General features: G+C 53.6%; 1 protein-coding gene across 1 annotated transcript; it reads left to right on the top strand.

Annotated features, from left to right (window-relative positions):
* The first annotated feature begins 3,488 nt into the window (after nucleotides 1–3,488).
* On the top strand, nucleotides 3,489–18,945 carry LOC127575895 (basic phospholipase A2 acanthin-1-like). The gene is made up of 4 exons (XM_052026113.1): nucleotides 3,489–3,618; nucleotides 9,398–9,572; nucleotides 17,130–17,254; nucleotides 18,215–18,945. The coding sequence occupies exons 1-4, from the start codon at nucleotides 3,579–3,581 to the stop codon at nucleotides 18,340–18,342; spliced, it is 468 nt and encodes a 155-aa protein (XP_051882073.1). The 5' UTR covers nucleotides 3,489–3,578; the 3' UTR covers nucleotides 18,343–18,945.
* The last annotated feature ends 252 nt before the right edge of the window (nucleotides 18,946–19,197 follow it).

Below are 19,197 nucleotides of genomic sequence, written 5' to 3'. Positions count from 1 at the left end.
AAAACATCTGGCCCGGATTGTATCCCTGGCCATGTCCTCAGATGTTGTGCTGATCAGCTGGTGGGGGTGTTTGCAGACATACTTAACCTCTCCCTGCTTCAATCTGAGGTTCCCACCTGTTCTAAGAAGACCACTATCATCCCGGTACCTAAGAAAAACAAGGTAACATGCCTTAATGACTACCACCCAGTGGCTCTGACATCCACCATCATGAAGTGCTTTGAGAGGTTGGTCATAGCACTCATCAACTCCAGCCTCCCAGACAACCTAAACCCACTGTAATTTGCCTATCGTTGTAACAGGTCTACAGCGGATGCCATCTCCCTGGCCCTGCACTCAGTTCTGGAGCATCTGGACAGTAAAGACACCCACGTTAGACTATTGTTTATTGACTACAGCTCTGCCTTCACTACTGTAATTCCAAGCAAACTCATCACCAAACTCCGAGACCTGGGACTCGACACCTCCCTCTGTAACTGGATCCTTGACTTTCTGACCAACAGACCGCAATCAGTGAGGATAGGCAGCAATACCTCCAGCACGATTATTCTCAACACTGATGCCCCACAAGGCTGCATCCTCAGCCCTCTACTCTACTCCCTGTACACTCCTGACTGCGTGGCCAGATTCTGCTCTAACTCCATCTACAAGTTTGCAGATGATACCACCGTAGTGGACCGTATCTCAAATAACGATGAGTCAGAGTACAGGAAGGAGATAGAGAGCTTAGTGGAATGGTGTCACGACAACAACCTTTCCCTCAATGTCAACAAAACAAAAGAGCTGGTCATTGACTTCAGGAAAGGGGGCGGTGTACATGCACCTGTCTACATCAATGGTGCTGAGGTCAAGAGAGTTGAAAGCTTCTAGTTCCTGGGAGTGAACATCACCAACAGCCTGTCCTGGTCCAACCACGTAGACGCCACAGCCAAGAAAATTCACCAGTGCCTCTACTTCCTCAGGAGGCTAAAGAAATTTGGTTTGTTCCCTTTGACACACCAACTTATATTGATGCACCATAGAAACATCCTATCTGGATGCATCCCGATTTGGTATGGCAACTGCAGAGAGTTATGGACACAGCTCAGCACATCACTGAAACCAGCCTCCCCTCCATGGACTCTGTCTACACTTCTCACTGCCTCGGTAAAGCAGCCAACATAATCAAGGACCCCACCCACCCCGGACATTCTCTCTGCTCCCCCCTCCCGTCAGACAGAATATACAAAAGCTGATAGCATGTACCACCAGGCTCAAGGACAGATTCTATCCCACTGTTATAAGACTATTGAACCGTTCCCCAGTACGATAAGATGGACTCTTGACCTCACAACCTACCTTGCGCCTTATTGTCTGCCTGCACTGCACTTTCTCTGTAGCTGGGACACTTCATTCTGCATTCTGTTATTGTTTTACCTTGTACTGCCTCAATGCACATTGTAATAAATTGATCTGTACGATCGGTGTGCAAGACAAGTTTTTCACTGTACCTCAGTACAAGTGACAATAATAAACCAATTCCAATTCCAGTTCCAATCCCTATCACTGATGTGAGAGTCACCGATCTATAGTTACCAGGATTATGCCTGCTTCCCTTCTTGAACAACAGAACAATGTTAGTTACTCGCCTGTCCTCTGGGACCTGGCCTGTGGCTGGAGAGGACACAGAGATCTTGGTCAAGGCCCCAGCAATCTCATCTCTTGCTTCTCTCAATAACCTGGGGTGCATCCCATCAGGCCCTGGGGATTTATCCACCTTAATGCTCTTTAAGAGACCCAACACTGCCTCCTTCCTTATCTCAAAATGCCCCAGCACATCAGCACGCTCCCCACTGATCTACCTGTCCTCCACATCCTTCTCCTTGGTGAATACTGATGCAAAGTACTCACTTAGGACCTCACCCACATCCTCCACCTCCAAGCACATGTTCCCTCCTTTATCCTTGAGTGGCCCTACCCACTCCCTAGTTATCCTCTTGCTCTTGACGTGTGTACAAAATGCCTTGGGATTCTCTTTAATCCCACTTGCCAAGGACTTTCCATGGCCCCTCCTGGCTTTCCTAATTCCCTTCTTGAGTTCCTTTCTGGCTTCTTTATAATCCTCAAGTGCTCCTTTTGATCCTCATTTCCTAAGCTTCACATATGTTTCCTTTCTCTTCTTGACTAAATTTACCACCTCTCTCGACATCCAAGGTTCCCTTCCCCTGCCAACCTTGTCCTTCCTTCTTCCTGGAACATCCCTGCCCTGTACTCTGTGCAGTTGGCCTTAAACACCCTCCACAGGTCCTCAAACATCCTCTGCTGCTGATCTCCCACCTTCCACATCCACTTTGCTAATTCTGTCCACAACCATCAAATTACCTTTATCGAAATTTAGCACATTGGCTTCAAACCCAAGTTTCTCACCCTCAAGTTGAGTTTCAGATTCTACCCACTGTGATCACTCTGTCCAGGGAGATCCTTTACTGGGAGATCATTAATTAATCCAATCTGCTTATAAAGTCTGATTGGTTCCTCAACATATTGCTCTGAGAAACTATCCCAAATATACCCCATAAACTGATCCTCACAGTTCTAGTTGTCATTGATTTTGTCCGGTTTATATGTGGATTAAAGTTGGTCATGTTTGTTTCTGTGTGGAGGGAGCCTCACCCTGTGTCTGACTCCGGGAGTGTGTGATGGGACGGTGTAGAGGGAGCTTCACTCTGTGTCTGACCCCGGGAGTGTGTGATCTGACGGTGTGGAGGGAGCCTCACCCTGTGTCTGACTCCGGGAGTGTGTGATGGGACAGTGTAGAGGGAGCTTCACTCTGTGTCTGACTCCAGGAGTGTGTGATGGGACGGTGTAGAGGGAGCTTCGCTCTGTGTCTGACCCTGGGAGTGTGTGATGGGACGGTGCGAAGGGAGCTTCACTCTGTGTCTGACCCCGGGAGTGTGTGATGGGATGGTGCAGAGGGAGCTTCACTCTGTGTCTGACCCTGGGAGTGTGTGATGGGACGGTGCAGAGGGAGCTTCACCCTGTGTCTGACCCCGGGAGTGTGTGATGGGACGGTGCGGAGGGAGCTTCGCTCTGTGTCTGACCCCGGGAGTGTGTGATGGGACGGTGCGGAGGGAGTTTCACTCTGTGTCTGACCCCAGGAGTGTGTGATGGGACGGTGCAGAGGGAGCTTCACTCTGTGTCTGACCCGTGCTGTCCCTGCCCTGGGAGAACTGGATTTAGTGTGTGGTTCCTGGATGGGGATGAGGTAGTTGCACAGTGAACACGTTACGGGTGCAGGCTGTGACCTGATCGGTGAAGCAGGCAACTCACCTCAGGTTCCAGCACGCCGTGTGCTCTGGCTGGGATCTGGCACGATTTAACGGCAGCTGCACATTCCTTACTCCTTGCCTCATGAGCTTGGACTGATAACAAGGGTTGGTTGCCATGGTTGCCAGGGAGAATGTAATTGTAGCCTTCGGCAGCCTGGGTGTTGTAGTCTATCTTCAGAGAGTTGTTGCCTGGGAAGTGGTCCACAGGCCATTGGAACTACAACTCACAGCATCCACCTCCAGCACTGGCACGTCTATCAGTCCTGCATCATGAAGACTGGCTGGCTGCTCACCCTCTCCATTCTCCATGGTAACGTGAACAGATCTTCTTGGGCAAGTCTGGTTTACTGATGTTCTCTGTTGGTGTTTGTTGAATCTCAGGGCTCCATCCTGCAGCAGATCTCTGCTCCTCTGTCTCACAGTGGATCTTTGCTCCTCTGTCTCTCACTGAACCTCTGCCCGTCTCATAGTGAACCTCTGCTCCTCTGTCTCTCACTGAACCTCTGCTCCTCTGTCTCTCACAATGAACCTCTGCCCCTGTCTCACAGTGAACCTCTGCCCATCTCATAGTGAACTACTCCTCTGTCTCACAGTGAACCTCTGCTCTCTCTCACTGAACCTCTGCTCCTCTGTCTCACAGTGAACCTCTGCCCCTGTCTCACAGTGAATCTCTGCTCCTCTGCCTCACAGTGAACCTCTGCCCATCTCATAGTGAACTACTCCTCTATCTCACAGTGAACCTCTGCTCTGTCTCTCACTGAACCTCTGCTCCTCTCTTACAGTGAACCTCTGTCTCTCACAGTGAACTTCCGCTCTGTCTCAGTGAACCTCTGCTCCTCTGTCTCACAGTGAATCTCTGCTCCTGTCTCACTGAACCTCTGTCTCACAGTGAACCTCTCCTCCTCTGTCTCACAGTGAACCTCTCCTCCTCTGTCTCACTGTGAATCTCTTCTCCTCTGTCTCACTGTGAATCTCTTCTCCTCTGCACTCTGAGCTCCTCGCTGACACACTGTCACCTCATTCCCACCTGAGGACCAGGGCAGATGTTGTCCCCACACCCCTCACCATCCCGTGGGATGTGAGAGAGGTCTCAGAGAATGTCTGAGTGTCAGGCTGTGGGCACCTGCGGTGGAGATACAGATAACGGACTCACTGAGCGCTGGGACAGGTTGGAGGTGTGAGTGTCCTCCTCCTGTTCCACTGTTCCAAAATGTTCAACAGGGTGTGTGTGTTGTCCAATGTGAACACCTCTGTGTGTGTGTGTGTGTGTGTGTGTGTGTGTGTGTGTGTGTGTTTGTGAGGGGGTAAATGTGTGTGTGGTGTGCGTATGGGTGTATCTGTGTGTGTGTGTGTGTGTGTGTGTGCATGTGGTGTGACGTGTGTGCTGTTTATGTGTGGTGTGTTGTCCATGTTTATGTGTACATGTGGTGTGTGTGTGCAGGGGGTAAATCTGTAGTGTATTTGCGTGTGGAGCAGGTATTCATGTTGGTTTGTTATTGTCACATGTACCGAGGTCCAGTGAAAAACCTGCCTTGCATATCGTTCATACAGATCAATTCATTACACAGTGCATTGAGGTAGTACAGGGTAAAACAATAACAGAATGCAGAGTAAAGTGTCACAGCTACAGAGAAAGTGCAGTGCAGGCAGACAATAAGGCACAAGGTCATAACGAGGTAGATTGTGAGATCAAGAGTCCATCTCATCATATAAGGGAACTTTTGAATAGTCTTATGATCATGGGATAGAAGCTGTCCTTGAGCCTTGTGGTACGTGCCCTCATGCTCCTGTATCTTCTGCCTGATGGGAGGGGGAGAAGAGAGAATGTCCCGGGTGGGTGGGGTCTTTGATTATGCTGGCTGCTTCACCAAGACAGCAAGAGGTAAAGACAGAGTCCAAGGAGGGGAGGCTGGTTTCCATGATGCGCTGGGCTGTGTCCACAACTCTCTGCAGTTTCTTGCGGTCCTGGGCACAGCAGTTGCCGTACCAAGCCGTGATACATCCAGATAGGATGCTTTCCATGGTGCATCGATAAAGGTTGGTGAGAGTCAAAAGGGAAATGCCGAATTTCTTTAGCCTCCTGTGGAACTAAAGGCACTGGTGAGCTTTCTTGGCCATGGTGTCTACGTGATTTGACCGGGACAGGCTGTTGGTGATGTTCACTCCCAGGAACTTGAAGCTCTCAACCTTCTCGACCTCAGCACCATTGATGTAGACAGGTGCATGTACACCATCCCCTTTCCTGAAGTCAACGACCAGCTCTTTTGTTTTGTTGACATTGAGGGAAAGGTTGTTGTCATGACACCATTCCACTAAGCTCTCTATCTCCTTCCTGTACTCCGACTCATCGCTGTTTGAGATACAGCCTACAATGGTGGTATCATGTGCAACTTGTAGATGGAGTTAGAGCAGAATCTGGCCACACAATCATGAGTGTACAGGGAGTAGAGTAGAGGGCTGAGGACGCAGCCTTGTGAGGCACCAGTGTTGGGAATAATTGTGCCGGAGGAATTGCTGCCTATCCTCACTGATTGCGGTCTGTTAGAAAGTCAAGGATCCAGTAAGGTGTTGAGTCCCAGGTCTCAGAGTTTGGTGATGAGTTTGCTTGGAATTATAGTATTGAAGGATGAGCTGTAGTCAATAAACAACAGTCTAACGTAGGTGTCTTTACTGTCCAGATGCTCCAGAGCTGAGTGCAGGGCCAGGGAGATGGCATCCGCTGTAGACCTGTTACAACGATAGGCAAATTGCAATGGGTCCAGGTTGTCTGGGAGGCTGGAGTTGATGAGTGCCATGACCAACCTCTCACAGCACTTCATGATGGTGGATGTCAGAGTCATTGAGGCATGTTACCTTGCTTTTCTTTGGTACCGGGTTGTGTGTGGTTGGTGTCTATCTGTGTTTGTGTGGTGTGTGTGTGTGTGTGAGTGTGTGACTGTGTATATCTGTCTGTGTGAGTATGAGTGACTGTGTGGTTTGAACATGTTTGACTTTGTGTGTGTGTGTGTCTGTGTGTGTGTGTATGTGTTTGTATGTGCCTGTAAATGTGTGTGTGTGTGTGTGTGTGTGTCAGTGCATGTCAGATTGTGAACGTGTGACTGTACATCAGTGTGAGCACGTGTGTGAGTGAGTGTGTGCACGTGTGTTGCTGCCCGTTTATCGAGAACCCAGCAGCCGGGACACACATCAATCAGCTGTTGAACTATTCAGCACAACCCTGGATCAGTGGCAGGATCCTGGGGCAGGGCGACTAAGAGGCAGAGGCTTCACTGAGGGATGTGACCCTGGGGAATCCCCGCTCATTTCAGGCCGGAGCCTGGGGAACGGGTGTGGGGCAGAGGCTTCCCTGAGGGATGTGACCCTGGGGAATCCCTGCTCATTTCAGGCCAGAGCCTGGGGAACGGGTGTGGGGCAGAGGCTTCCCTGAGGGATGTGACCCTGGGGAATCCCTGCTCATTTCAGGCCGGAGCCTGGGGAACGGGTGTGGGGCAGAGGCTTCCCTGAGGGATGTGACCCTGGGGGATCCCTGCTCATTTCAGGCCGGAGCCTGGGGAACGGGTGTGGGTGCCAGACCGGGGCCCTCTCTGATCCAGCAGCAGCTGTGATAGGAGGTTAAGGAGTGACCTCTCCAACTCTCTTGAGCTCCCACTCCAGTCCAGGGGGTTGGGGTGGGAACAGGGAGAGTGACTGACCCCCAGTTCTCCCACCTTTCACCCTGCTCCATACCACCCACCGCACCATGCTGTGTCCTGAGGCCGAGATTTATTTATGCTAATTCATTTACGGCTGAGCCAGTGGTTAATTGCCCCTTCCTAGTTGCCCACTGCAGTCCCTGAGGTGTGGGTGGACCCATGGTGCTGTCAGGGAGGAAGTTCCAGGATTTTGACCCAGCGACGGTGAAGGAACGGCGAAATATTTCAAAGCCGGGACGGTGTGTGACTTGGAGGCAGCTTCTAGGGGGGGCTGTTCCCCGTGTGTTTGCTGCCCTGTTCCTTCCCGCTGGGAGAGGCGGAGGGTTTGGAAGGTGCTGTCCTGGTGAAGTTGCTGCAGTCCATCCAGAACCTAGTTACAATAGAATCAAAGAAATCTATGGCCACAGAATGAGGCCATTCAGCCCATCGACCATGCTCCTGTCCACACTGCACAGGTCACCTGCTCAACGTCACAGAGCAGTTTGTGGGATCTTGCTCTGCCAGAATTGGCTGTTCCCTTTGCTATGTTGCGACAGTGCCTCAGGACAGTGCCTCACTGGTTGATACGCTCACTGGGACCCCTCAAACTTCCCCGGGACCCCTCACAGACTGCACCCCCCACCCCCAGAACCCCTCACAGACTGCACCCCCCACCCCCAGAACCCCTCACAGACTGCACCCCCCCACCCCCCAGGACCCCCCGCCCCCGGGACCCCTCACAGACTGCACCCCCCCACACCCGGGACCCCTCACAGACTGCACCCCTCACCCCACCCCTGGCACACCACATGGCCGGCCTTGGCAGCAGTGCCCTGTCCACTGTCCCACTGACCCTCTGGGAAGTTACCGCAGACAGGTGGGGCACAGACCCGGCAGACAGCTGGGGCACGGACACCACAGACAGGTGGGGCACGGACACCGCGGACAGGTGGGGCACAGACCCGGCGGACAGGTGGGGTACGGACCCCGCGGACAGGTGGGGCACGGCAGCGAAGGAAGTTTGCTGCGTTAGCCGGCCAGTGAAGCAGGTCTGCTGGGTTTGTGTAGACGGGTGGGGGGGTGGGGGGGGGGGGTGAGCTACAAACTGGAATAGTGATGTCATCCTCTGCCCCTTCTCCCTTCACTCCCTCTCTCACTCTGTTCAGCTCCCCACCCTCTCCCCCTCACTCTGTCTCAGTCTCCCTATTTCTCTCTCTTTCCCCCTCACCTCCCTCCCCCTAATTCTCTCGTTGACTCTTTCCTGGTCACTCTCCAAACCCCACTCCCCCCACCCCATGTGTGCGCCCCTCCTCCCCTTCTGTGCCCCCCCTCTGTCTGTTCCTCCTTCTGCTCCCCCCCATCTGTGCCCCCATCTGTGCCCCCTCTTGTCTGTTCCCCCAGCTGACCTGCTCTCTGTTCTCCCCTCTCTTGCCCCCCGTCTGTGCCCCCCGTGTGCCCCCCCTCTGTGTCCCCCACCTCCCTCCTCGTTATGCTCTGTCCCTGACTCTTTCCGGCTCCCCACCCCCTCCGCGTCACCCTGTCGCCCTCTCATCTGTCTATCTCCTCCTGCTCCTCTCTCCCCGTTCCGCCTTCTCTCCCTCCGCCTCGCTCCCTCTCCCTCCATTCCTTCCCCATTTCCCCCTCCCCCTTTATCTCTCCTTATCCCTGTCTGTCGCCCTCCCTCTCTCCCCACCTCTCTCCCTCCCCCTCCTTCCTCGTCCCTCGCTAACACTTCTACCATTTCTGCTTCCCTCCCTCCCACTCCTCCCCCCTCCCTCTCCCTCTCCTTCCTCCTCCCTCCCTCTCCTTCCTCCTCCCTCCTTCCCCCCTCCCTCCTTCCCCCTCCCTCCCTCTCTTCCCCTTCCTCCCTCCCTCCCTCCCTCTCCTCCCCCTCCCTCTCCCTCTCCTTCCCCCTCCCTCCCTCTCCTTCCCCCTCCCTCTTCCCCCTCTCTCTCCCTCTCCTTCCCCCTCCCTCCCTCTCCTTCCCCCTCCCTCTTCCCCCTCTCTCTCCCTCTCCTTCCCCCTCCCTCCCTCTCCTTCCCCCTCACTCCCCCTGTTCCCTCCCCCATCTGCTCTCTCCCTCCCTGTACCTCTCTCCCTCCTTGACCCCTCCCTCTCCTTCCTGCTCTCTCTCCCTCTGCCCCCTCCTTCTCCCTCTCTTCCCCTCCCTACTGCCCCTCTCTCTCCCCTTCCCCCTCTCTCTCCTCCCTCCCCCTCCCTCTATCTGCCCATCCTTCACTCTGTTCCCCCCCCGCCGCCCTCCCCCTCCCTCCCTCTGCTCCTCTCCCTCCTTCTCTCCCCCTCCTTCCCTGCTCCCTCCCCCCTTCCTCTCTCCCTCCCTCTCTCTCCCTCTCCCCCCACCCCCCCCCCCCCCCCCCCCCCGTTCCCTGTCAGTGACACGGTTGCCTGTATCTGCAGGTCTGGTGCTGCCTGTAGCCGCTGGGGGCCGTTGGAGACGTCACCTGGACCAGCTGGGGAGTATGATCGAGTGCCGCGTGGGTGACGGCCGCTGGCTGACCTGGCTCGATTACTTCGACTACGGCTGTTACTGTGGCTTTGGTGGTCAGGGCAAGCCGCTGGACGCTGTGGACGGGTGAGGGAGCAGCACCTGGTCAGCGCCCAACTCCCACCCATGACACAGCTCGACACGGTCACACAGCCTGCCCAGCACCACCACACGGCACGGGGTTCACCCTTCACCCCTGCGGCACCGCCACACAACATGGGGTTGACCCCTCACCTCTCCGGCACCGTCACACGACATGGGGATGACCCCTCACCACACTGCCCCATGGAAGAGGGTTGGGGTGGGAGGGTTTGGTGAGGGGAGGGGGTGGTTTGAACTGAGAGATGGAGCAGTAGCTCCTGGGAGAGGTGGCAGCAACTCCCTGGGGGGAAGGCACAGGAAGATCCCAGCTGGGAGGAGGGTTCCAGCCCCTAGCCCCAAGCTCCCAACACGCCAGCAGTCTGTTGGGACCTTCCACCACGCTCTGTACCTCCCCAGACCGAGTCCCCTCTGGATATCTGATGCAAATCTCCTCACAGAGGGTGAGGAACCTCTGGAATTCTCTGTCCTGGAGGGTTGTGGAGGCCAGATCAATCACTGGGAGGAGAGAGAAACATTTTTGAAAGATCAGGAAACTGGGGGGGATGGGGAACTGGCACAGAGGAGGAGATGAGACCTGGGGCAGATCAGACATGGTCACATTGAATGGTGGGGCAGGACTGAGGGGCCGAGTGGCCTCCTCCTGCTTTCATTCAACTTCCATAGTTCTTGCTTCAGACATCCTTCAGACCCACTGTCTTGCTCATCCCCACCCACCAGCCCCTGTCAGAACCCCTGAGCCCCCAATGGGCATTGCCTGTCCAGTAACATCCTGTCCTGTAACAGCCTATCCTGTAACAAGTCCTGTAATGGCCTGTCCTATAATGGTCTGTCCTATAATGGCCTGTCCTGTAATTGTCCTGTAATAGTCTGTCCTGTAATGGGCTATACTGTAACAGCTGTCCTGTAATGGTCTGTCCTGTAACAGCCTATCCTGTAACAAGTCCTGTAATGGCCTGTCCTATAATGGTCTGTCCTATAATGGCCTGTCCTGTAATTGTCCTGTAATAGTCTGTCCTGTAATGGGCTATACTGTAACAGCTGTCCCGTAATGGTCTGTCCTGTAACAGCTAGCTTGTAATGGTCAGCCCAGACCCTGAAGCGTGAACAGTCAGCTCTCAAGTCTGAAACAGCAGGTTAACAGAGCTGCTCTTGACTGATGTGTCCCAGCTCCCTGCTTTCAACACTTCATACTTTGCGGCATCGCCCACATTGATGAACGTTCCCTGGCCTCCCTCATTGACTGACGCTCCCCAGCTCCCTACATTGATTGACATTCCCTATCCCCCTGCATTGACACACTCCTTTGCTTCATGTATTGACAAACATTGATGGACATTCCCTAGTCCTTTGGGAGGTTCCCCTTATTGACTGACACTCTCTCCCTGCATTTAGTGATGCTCCCTAGCTCCTTGCATTGACTGACATTCCCTAATTCCCTACATTGACGAGCAATCCATTACCCCTGCATTGACACGCTCCACTGCTCCCTGCATTGAGTGATGCTCCCTTGACAGGTGTTCCCCAGATCCTTGCATGTTCCCTGCACTGACAGATGCTCCCTAACTCAGTGCATTGACTGACGCACTCTACCTCCCTGCATTGACTCCTTAGCTTCCTGCATTTGCTGACGCTCCCTAGCTCCTTGCAATAGAACTTGTCAGGATGAAAAGCTGTGCGAAGGGTGGGAATGTGTGGACCTCATGGAAAGTGATGGGGCAGGTGGGGGCAGTGGGTGAAAAGCCCCTGGGATCCCAGGCTTCAGAAACAGGGGCACAGGGGACAGGAGCGAGGAGGTCACGGTGAACCTTGGTAAACACCGGCTCAGCCACAGCTGGAGGGGTGAGTCCAGTTGTGGTCAACAGCTGGAGGGCTGTCCAGTTGTGGTCAACAGCTGGAGGGCTGTGTCCAGCAGTGGGCCACAACTGGAGGGGTGTCCAGTTGTAGGCCACAGCTGGAGGGGTGTGTCCAGCAGTGGGCCACAGCTGGAGGGGTATGTCCAGCAGTGGGCCACAGCTGTAGGGGTGTCCAGTTGCAGGCCACAGCTGGAGGGGTGTGTCCAGCAGTGGGCCACAGCTGGAGGGGTGTCCAGTTGTAGGCCACAGCTAGAGGGGTGTGTCCAGTGGTGGGCCACAGCTGGAGGGGTGTCTCCAGCAGTGGGCCACAGCTGGAGAGGTGTGTCCAGTTGTCCACAGCTGATGGAGGGCTGTGTCCAGTTGGCCACAGCTGAACCAGTACAAACTCGATGGGTTGAATGGCCTCTTTGCTATCTGCAAGTGTTCTGTGATGACCCCCAGCTCCCTTGTACCACCTCAATGCAGTGTGTAATGAATTGATCTGTATGATCGGTATACAAGACAAGTTTTTCACTGGACCTCGGTACACAGGACAAAAATAAACCAACTTACGGTGGCTACCAGAGCAGGTCAGAGGGTGGGGATCCTGTGGGGAGTGACTCACTGCCTGACACCCTGAGGCCTCTCCACCATCTACAGGGCCCAGGTCAGAGTGTGACGGGACACTGTCCACCTCCCTGGGTGACTGTGGCTCCAACATCTCTCGAGAAGCTCGACACCATCCAGGACAAACAGCCCACTCGATCGGCAGCCACCCAGCCCCTCCCTCCACCACCGGCACACAGTGGCTGCAGTGTGCACCGTCTACACAACACACCACAGTTACTCACCCAGGCTCCGACAGCACCTCCCAAACCCACCCCCCCCCCCTCCCACCAGGAAGAATAAGGACAACAAAAGTATGGGAACACCACCACCCGCAGGTTCCCCTCCAGGTCACACCCCACCCTGACTGGGAAATCATCGCCGTTCCTTCACCATCACTGGGTCTAAACCCCAGAACTGCCTCCCCAGCAGCATCGTCGGAGATCCTTCACCAGAGAGGGTGCAACGGTTCAGGGAGGCGGCTCACACCCACCTTCTCAGGGGCAATTAGGGATGGGCAAGAAATGCTTGCCCATGACGCCCCGATCCTGAAAAACTATCGAAAATGAATTGTGAGGCTGACACGTCTGCATAACTAAGGTGCAGCGAATGGGCTGGAATTTGTCAGATTGAATGTAACGAGAAGTCCTCCGCTCTGCTGGAAAGAATAGAACAGCTAAATGTGTTTAATCAGAGGGACTGCCGATCACTGGGGTCCAAGGGGTCAGGGGTCCTCCCCTGTGGAACACACGAGAGGTGAACGTACAGGGACAGAGAAATATCAGGAGGCGAGTGGAGACTTGTCTTCATTGCAAGGGATGGAGTGTATGTGTGGGGAGGTCCAGGGAGGTCTGTGTACATGTGGGGAGGTCCAGGGAGGTCAGTATACGTGTGGGGAGGTCCAGGAAGGTCTGTGTACGTGTGTGGAGGTCTCACTACAGTGGGCCGGGGAGAAGTGTGTACAGTTTAGGTCTCCTTGCATATGCAAGGATGTACTTGCATTGGAGACGGTGCAGGGAAGGTTCGCTGGGTTGGTTCCTGCAGTGAAGGGGTTGATGTGTGAAGAGAAGTTGGGCAGGTTGGGCTGCTACACGTTGGAGTTAGGGAGAATCAGAGGATCCAGCTGAAGTACATAAGGTTCTGACTGGGACTGGCAGGGTGGCACTGAGGATGTTCCCATGGTGGGATGTCCAGTACCAGGGACCCAGTTATACAAGGGCTTCCCATTTCAGATGGAGATGGTGAACTGCTATCCTGCCTCCCCTGAGAGCCATTGAGGCTCAGTGTGTGAGTGCACAATATGCAGACATGGTCACTGTACATCGGTTGTGGGTCTGGGGGGGAGGATCAGGGGTGACACGAATCAGTGGACCAAGTGCTGAGGTCAAGGCCTGGTAATGCATGGGTTAAATGAATGGAGGAACAGACTAGAGGGGTTGAATGGCCTCCCACTGGTCTTGCTCGAAAGTTCTTGTCGATTGAAACTCCCTGCACTGCCTGACACTCCCTGCACTGCTTGACATTGCCTGACACACCCTGCACTGCCTGACATTGCCTGACACTCCCATCATTGCCATAGAACCATAGAACAATACAGCACAATACAGGCCCTTCAGCCCACCATGTTGTGCTGACCTTAAAACCTTGCCTAAGACTATCTAACCCCTTCCTCTCACATATCCCCCTATTTTAAATTCCTCCATATGCTTATCTAACAATCTCTTGAACTTGACCAATGTATCAGCCTTCACCACCACCCCAGGCAGCGCATTCCATGCACCAACCACTCTCTGGGCGAAAAACCTCCCTCTGACATCTCCCTTGAACTACCCACCCATTACTTTAAAGCCATGCCCTCTTGTATTGAGCGTTGGTGCCCTGGGAAAGAGGCGCTGGCTGTCCACTCTATCTATTCCTCTTAATATCTTGTACACCTCTATCATGTCTCCCCTCATCCTCCTTCTCTCCAAGGAGTAAAGCCCTAGCTCCTTTAGTCTCTCCTCATAATGCAGACTCTCTAATCCAGGCAGCATCCTGGTAAATCTCCTCTGCACCCTTTCCAACGCCTCCACATCCTTCCTATAATGAGGTGACCAGAACTGGACACAGTACTCTAAGTGTGGTCTAACCAGAGTTTTGTAGAGCTTCATCATTACTTCGCGGCTCTTAAACTCGATCCCATGACTTATGAAAGCTAACATCTCATAAGCTTTCTTAACTACCCTATCCACCCGTGAGGCAACTTTCAGTGATCTGCGGATATGAACCCCCAGATCCCTCTGCTCCTCTACACTGCCCAGAATCCTACAGGTAACAATTGCAGGTAATCACCTCTCCCAGTCCCACGACACCACCGACCTTTGTATCGTCTGCAAACTTGCTAACCCACCCTTCCACCCCATTATCCAAGTCATTAATAAATATCACAAAAAGTAGAGGTCCCAGAACCGATCCCTGTGGGACACCACTAGTCACAACCCTCCAATCCGAATGCACTCCCTCCACCACAACCCTCTGCTTTCTACAGGCAAGACAATTCTGAATCCACACGGCCAAGCCTCCCTGGATCCCTTGGCTTCTGACCTTCTGAAGAAGCCTACCATGTGGAACCTTGTCAAATGCCTTACTAAAATCCATGTAGACCACATCTACTACACTACCCTCATCAATCTTCCTGGTCACCTCTTCAAAGAACCCTATCAGGCTTCTGAGACATGATCTGCCCTTCACAAAGCCATGCCGGCTGTCCCTAATCAGTCCATGGTTCTCTAAATGCTCATAGATCCTAAGAATCCTTTCTAACAGCTTACCCGCCACAGACATAAGGCTCACTAGTCTGTAATTCCCTGGACTATCCCTACTACCTTTTTTGAATAAGGGGACAACATTTGCCACCCTCCAATCCTCCGGTACCATTCCCGTGGACAACGAGGACTCAAAGATCCTAGCCAATGGTTCAGCAATCTCCTCCCTTGCCTCACAAAGCAGCCTGGGGAATATTCCATCAGGCCCTGGGGACTTATCTGACCTAATATTTTCTAACAGCTCCAACACATCCTCTCTCTTGATATCTACATACTCTAGAACATTATCCTTACCAACATTGTCCTCAGCGTCATCAAGACCCCTCTCCTTGGTGAATACTGAAGAGAAATATTCATTGAGAACCTCACCCACTTCCACAGCTTCCAGGCACATCCTCCCACCTTTGTCTTTAATCAGACCTACCTTTACTCTAGCCATCCTTCTGCTCTTCACGTACGAGAAAAAAGCCTTGGGATTCTCCTTAATCCTACTCGCCAAAGCCTTTTCATGTCCCCTTCTCGCTCCCCTCAGCCCCTTCTTAAGTTCCTTCCTTGCTACTCTATACTCTCACGAGCCCTGTCTGATCCTTGCTGCTCAAGGTGTATGCTGCTTTCTTCTTCCTAACTAGTTGTTCCACCTCTCTCGTCACCCATGGTTCCTTCACCCTGCCATTCCTTCTCTGCCTCACCGGGACAAATTTATCCCTAACATCCTGCTAGAGATCCCTGAACATCGACCACATCTCCATAGTACATTTCCCTTTAAAAATGTCATCCCAATTTACACTCTCAAGTTCTCGCCTTATAGCCTCATAATTCACCTTCCCCCAATTAAATATCTTCCCGTCCTCTTTGCTCCTCTCCCTGTCCATGACAATGCTAAAGGTTATGGAGCAGTGGTCACTGTCCCCCAACTGCTCACCCACCGAGGGATCTGTCACCTGACCCGGTTCATTACCTAAAACTAGATCTAATATGGCATCTCCTCTAGTCGGCCTGTCAACATACTGTGTCAGGAATCTGTCCTGGACACACTTAACAAACTGCGCCCCGTCTAAACCTTTGGCACTAAGCAGGTGCCAATCAATATTTGGGAAGTTGAAGTCTCCCATAATAACAACTCTGTTATTTTTGCATCTTTCCAAAATCTGCCTCCCAGTTTGCTCCTCAGTATCCCTACTGCTACCGGGGGGCCTATAGAATACTCCCAGTAGAGTAACTGCTCCTTTCTTGTTCCTAACTTCCACCCATACTGACTCTAGAGAGGATCCTTCTACATTATCCACCCTTTCTGCAGCTGTAACTGTGTCCCTGACCAGTATCGTCACCCCTCCTCCTCTTCTCCCCCCCTCCCTATCCCTTTTAAAACACTGAAAACCAGGAATATTCAATATCCATTCCTGCCCCGATGTCAGCCATGTCTCTGTAATAGCCACAATATCGTAGTCCCATGTACTTATCCAAGCCCTCAGTTCATCTCCCTTATTCCTGATGCTTCTTGCATTTAAGTAAATGCACTTTAGCCCATCCACTTTTCTACTTTTATAGCCTGTACTCTGCTTCTCCTTCCTCAAAGCCTCTCTATCTGTCAGATCTGACTTTTCCCCATCCTCTTCTTCCTCTAACCTACTCCTCCGGTTCCCTTCCCCCTCACAATCTAGTTTAAACCCTCCTGAACCACCCTGGCAAACCTGGCCGCAAGGATATTGGCCCCCCTCAGGTTCAGGTATAACCCATCCTCTCTGTACAGGTGCCACCTTCCCCAGAAGAGATCCCAATGATCCAAAAATCTAAAACCTTCCCTCCTGCATCAACTTCTCAGCCACGCATTTATCTGCCATCTCCCCCTATTCCTCCCTTCACTATCATGTGGCACTGGCAGCAATCCCGAGATCACTACCCTTGAGGTCCTGTTCTTCAGCCTTCTGCCTAGCTCCCTAAACTCCCTTTTCAGGACTTCATCCCTCTTCTAACCTATGTCATTGGTACCAACATGAACCACGACTTCTGGCTGTTCTCCCTCTCGCTCAAGAATCCTGTGGATCCGATCAGAGACATCCTGGACCCTGGCACCTGGGAGGCAACGTACCATCCAGGATTCATGCTCACTGCCACAGAACCTCCTGTCTGTTTCCCTATCGAGTCCCCTATCAATACTGCCTGACACTCCTTGCACTGCCTGGCACTGCCTGACACTCCCATCATTGCCTGACACTCCTTGCACTGCCTGACACCCCCTTCATTGCCTGACACTCCCTGCATTGCCAGACACTGCCTGACACTGCCTCTGTCTCTCCCAGGTGCTGCCGCCTCCATGATATTTGCTATGGGAAGCTCGAGTCGGAGGGCCATTGTCACTGGTATCAGTCCCCCTACTGGACCCACTACACGTGGAGCTGTAGCCGTCACCAGTCGCTCAGCTGCTGTAAGTGCAGACTCCAGCCGAGGTCATTCACTGAAACTAGTGTGGCAGGGATTCTTCCCCTGAACAGGCAAACTGTCTGCCCCCACACCAGTGGGTTACACACCTCCCTCTGACTGTGCCAGTGTGTTACACACCAGTGGGTTATGCACAGTGGGTTACACACCTTGCTTCAACTATACCAGTGGGTTATACATCAGTGGGTTACACACCAGTGTGTTACACACCAGTGGGTTATGCACAGTGGGTTACACACCTCGCTTCAACTATACCAGTGGGTTATACATCAGTGGGTTACACACCAGTGGGTTACACACCAGTGGGTTATGCACCAGTGGGTTACACACCTTGCTTCAACTATACCAGTGGGTTATACATCAGTGGGTTACACACCAGCGGGTTACACACTAGTGGGTTACACACCAGTGGGTTACGCACCAGTGGGTTATGCACCAGCAGGTTACACACCTTGCTTCAACTATACCAGTGGGTTACGCACCAGTGGGTTATGCACCAGTGGGTTACACACCAGTGGGTTACACACCTCCAGCACAGCCCACACAGCCTGTGACATGACATGTTCAGGGGCTCAGCACAGTCTGTCAGGCGGTAACTGCTTTAAAGCAATAATTACTGATCACATCCAAGTTTACAGACCCAAGAAAGTGTGAAGTGATTCATTTTGGAAGATTGAATTTGAAGGCAGAATACAAGGTTAATGGCAGGATTCTGAGCAGTGTGGAGGAACAGAGGGATCTTGGGGTCCACGTCCATAGATCCCTCAAGGTTGCCGCGCAGGTTGATGGGGTTGTTAAGAAGGCGTATGGAGTGTTGGCCTTCATTAGTCAGGGTACTGAGTTCAAGAGCTGCGGGGTGTGCGGGGTGTGTGGACTGTGCTGTGCTGTACTTGAGGCAGGGTGTGGGCCTCCTGCACTAACACCTGTCCTCACTGTCACCCACCAGCTGACCCCAGCGACACATGTGCATGGGCCATCTGTACCTGCGACAAGCATCTGGCCGACTGTTTCTCCAGGAGCAGCTATGACCCTGAGCTGAAGGGCATCAACAAGGACGAGATGTGCCAGCCCTGAGCCCCCAGTGCTGGGACCACGGCCTGAGCTCAGAGCCGCCTCTACAACAGGACACTCCCTCCCATCCTGACCACAACAGGGTCCCGGCAGGGTGGGGAGGGGGAGCAGAACCTGACCCATGAGACTCTCCCCACCATACACTGACCAATCCAGCTCAACAACCCTTCTCCCCCTCCCCAACCTCCCATCTCCCCGCCCCACCCCTCATCTCCCCATCACCCCCTCATCTTCCTGCCCCCTCACACTCCTCCCCACCCCCCTCACCCACCACCTCGCACACCCACCTCTCCCTCACTTCCACCCCCTCATCTCCCCATCACCCTCATCTCCTCACCCCCTTGACCTCCTCCCCACCACCTCCTCTCCCAGCCCCACCCCCACATCTCCCCAGCCCCCTCATCTTCACCCCCCCTCCCCACCCCTCCTGTCACACCCCACCACCATACAAACCCAACCCCTTCTGCTGAACCCCACCCCCATCTCCCTTCCCCCTCTTGCCCTCCTCCCAACCCCCCTCTGTCCCTCCCCCTCGTCTCCCACCTTCTCACCTCCCCCCTCAAACCCCCTTCCCCTCATATTCCCCACCACCCCCTTGCCGTCCTCAACCACACCCTCCATAACCCCCACTCCGACCACCCTCCTCCAACCACACTCCCCCTCCTCCCCAAACACCCCCAGCCCCATCTCCCCACCCCAACCCCTCCACTCCCATTCCCCAACCCCACCTCCTCCACCCCCATCTCCCCACCCCCTTCCCCAACCCTCCCATCTCCCTACCACCGCCCCCAACCCTCCCATCTCCCTACCACCGCCCCCTCCACCACCCTCCCATCTCCCTACCACTGCCCCCAACCC

Source organism: Pristis pectinata, chromosome 1 (genome assembly GCF_009764475.1).
Source record: "Pristis pectinata isolate sPriPec2 chromosome 1, sPriPec2.1.pri, whole genome shotgun sequence".
NCBI classification, from domain to species: domain Eukaryota; kingdom Metazoa; phylum Chordata; class Chondrichthyes; order Rhinopristiformes; family Pristidae; genus Pristis; species Pristis pectinata.
The sequence above is the reverse complement of the archived record's forward strand: the minus strand, read 5'-3'. Positions and strand labels throughout refer to the sequence as shown.

Excerpts from the sequence above, each read along its gene's own strand:
- LOC127575895 (XM_052026113.1), top strand. The coding sequence starts at position 3,579 with ATGAAGACTGGCTGGCTGCTCACCCTCTCCATTCTCCATG. Across the intron at positions 3,619-9,397 it reads CACCCTCTCCATTCTCCATG|GTCTGGTGCTGCCTGTAGCC; the intron begins GTAACGTGAACA and ends CTGTATCTGCAG. Across the intron at positions 17,255-18,214 it reads TCACCAGTCGCTCAGCTGCT|CTGACCCCAGCGACACATGT; the intron begins GTAAGTGCAGAC and ends GTCACCCACCAG.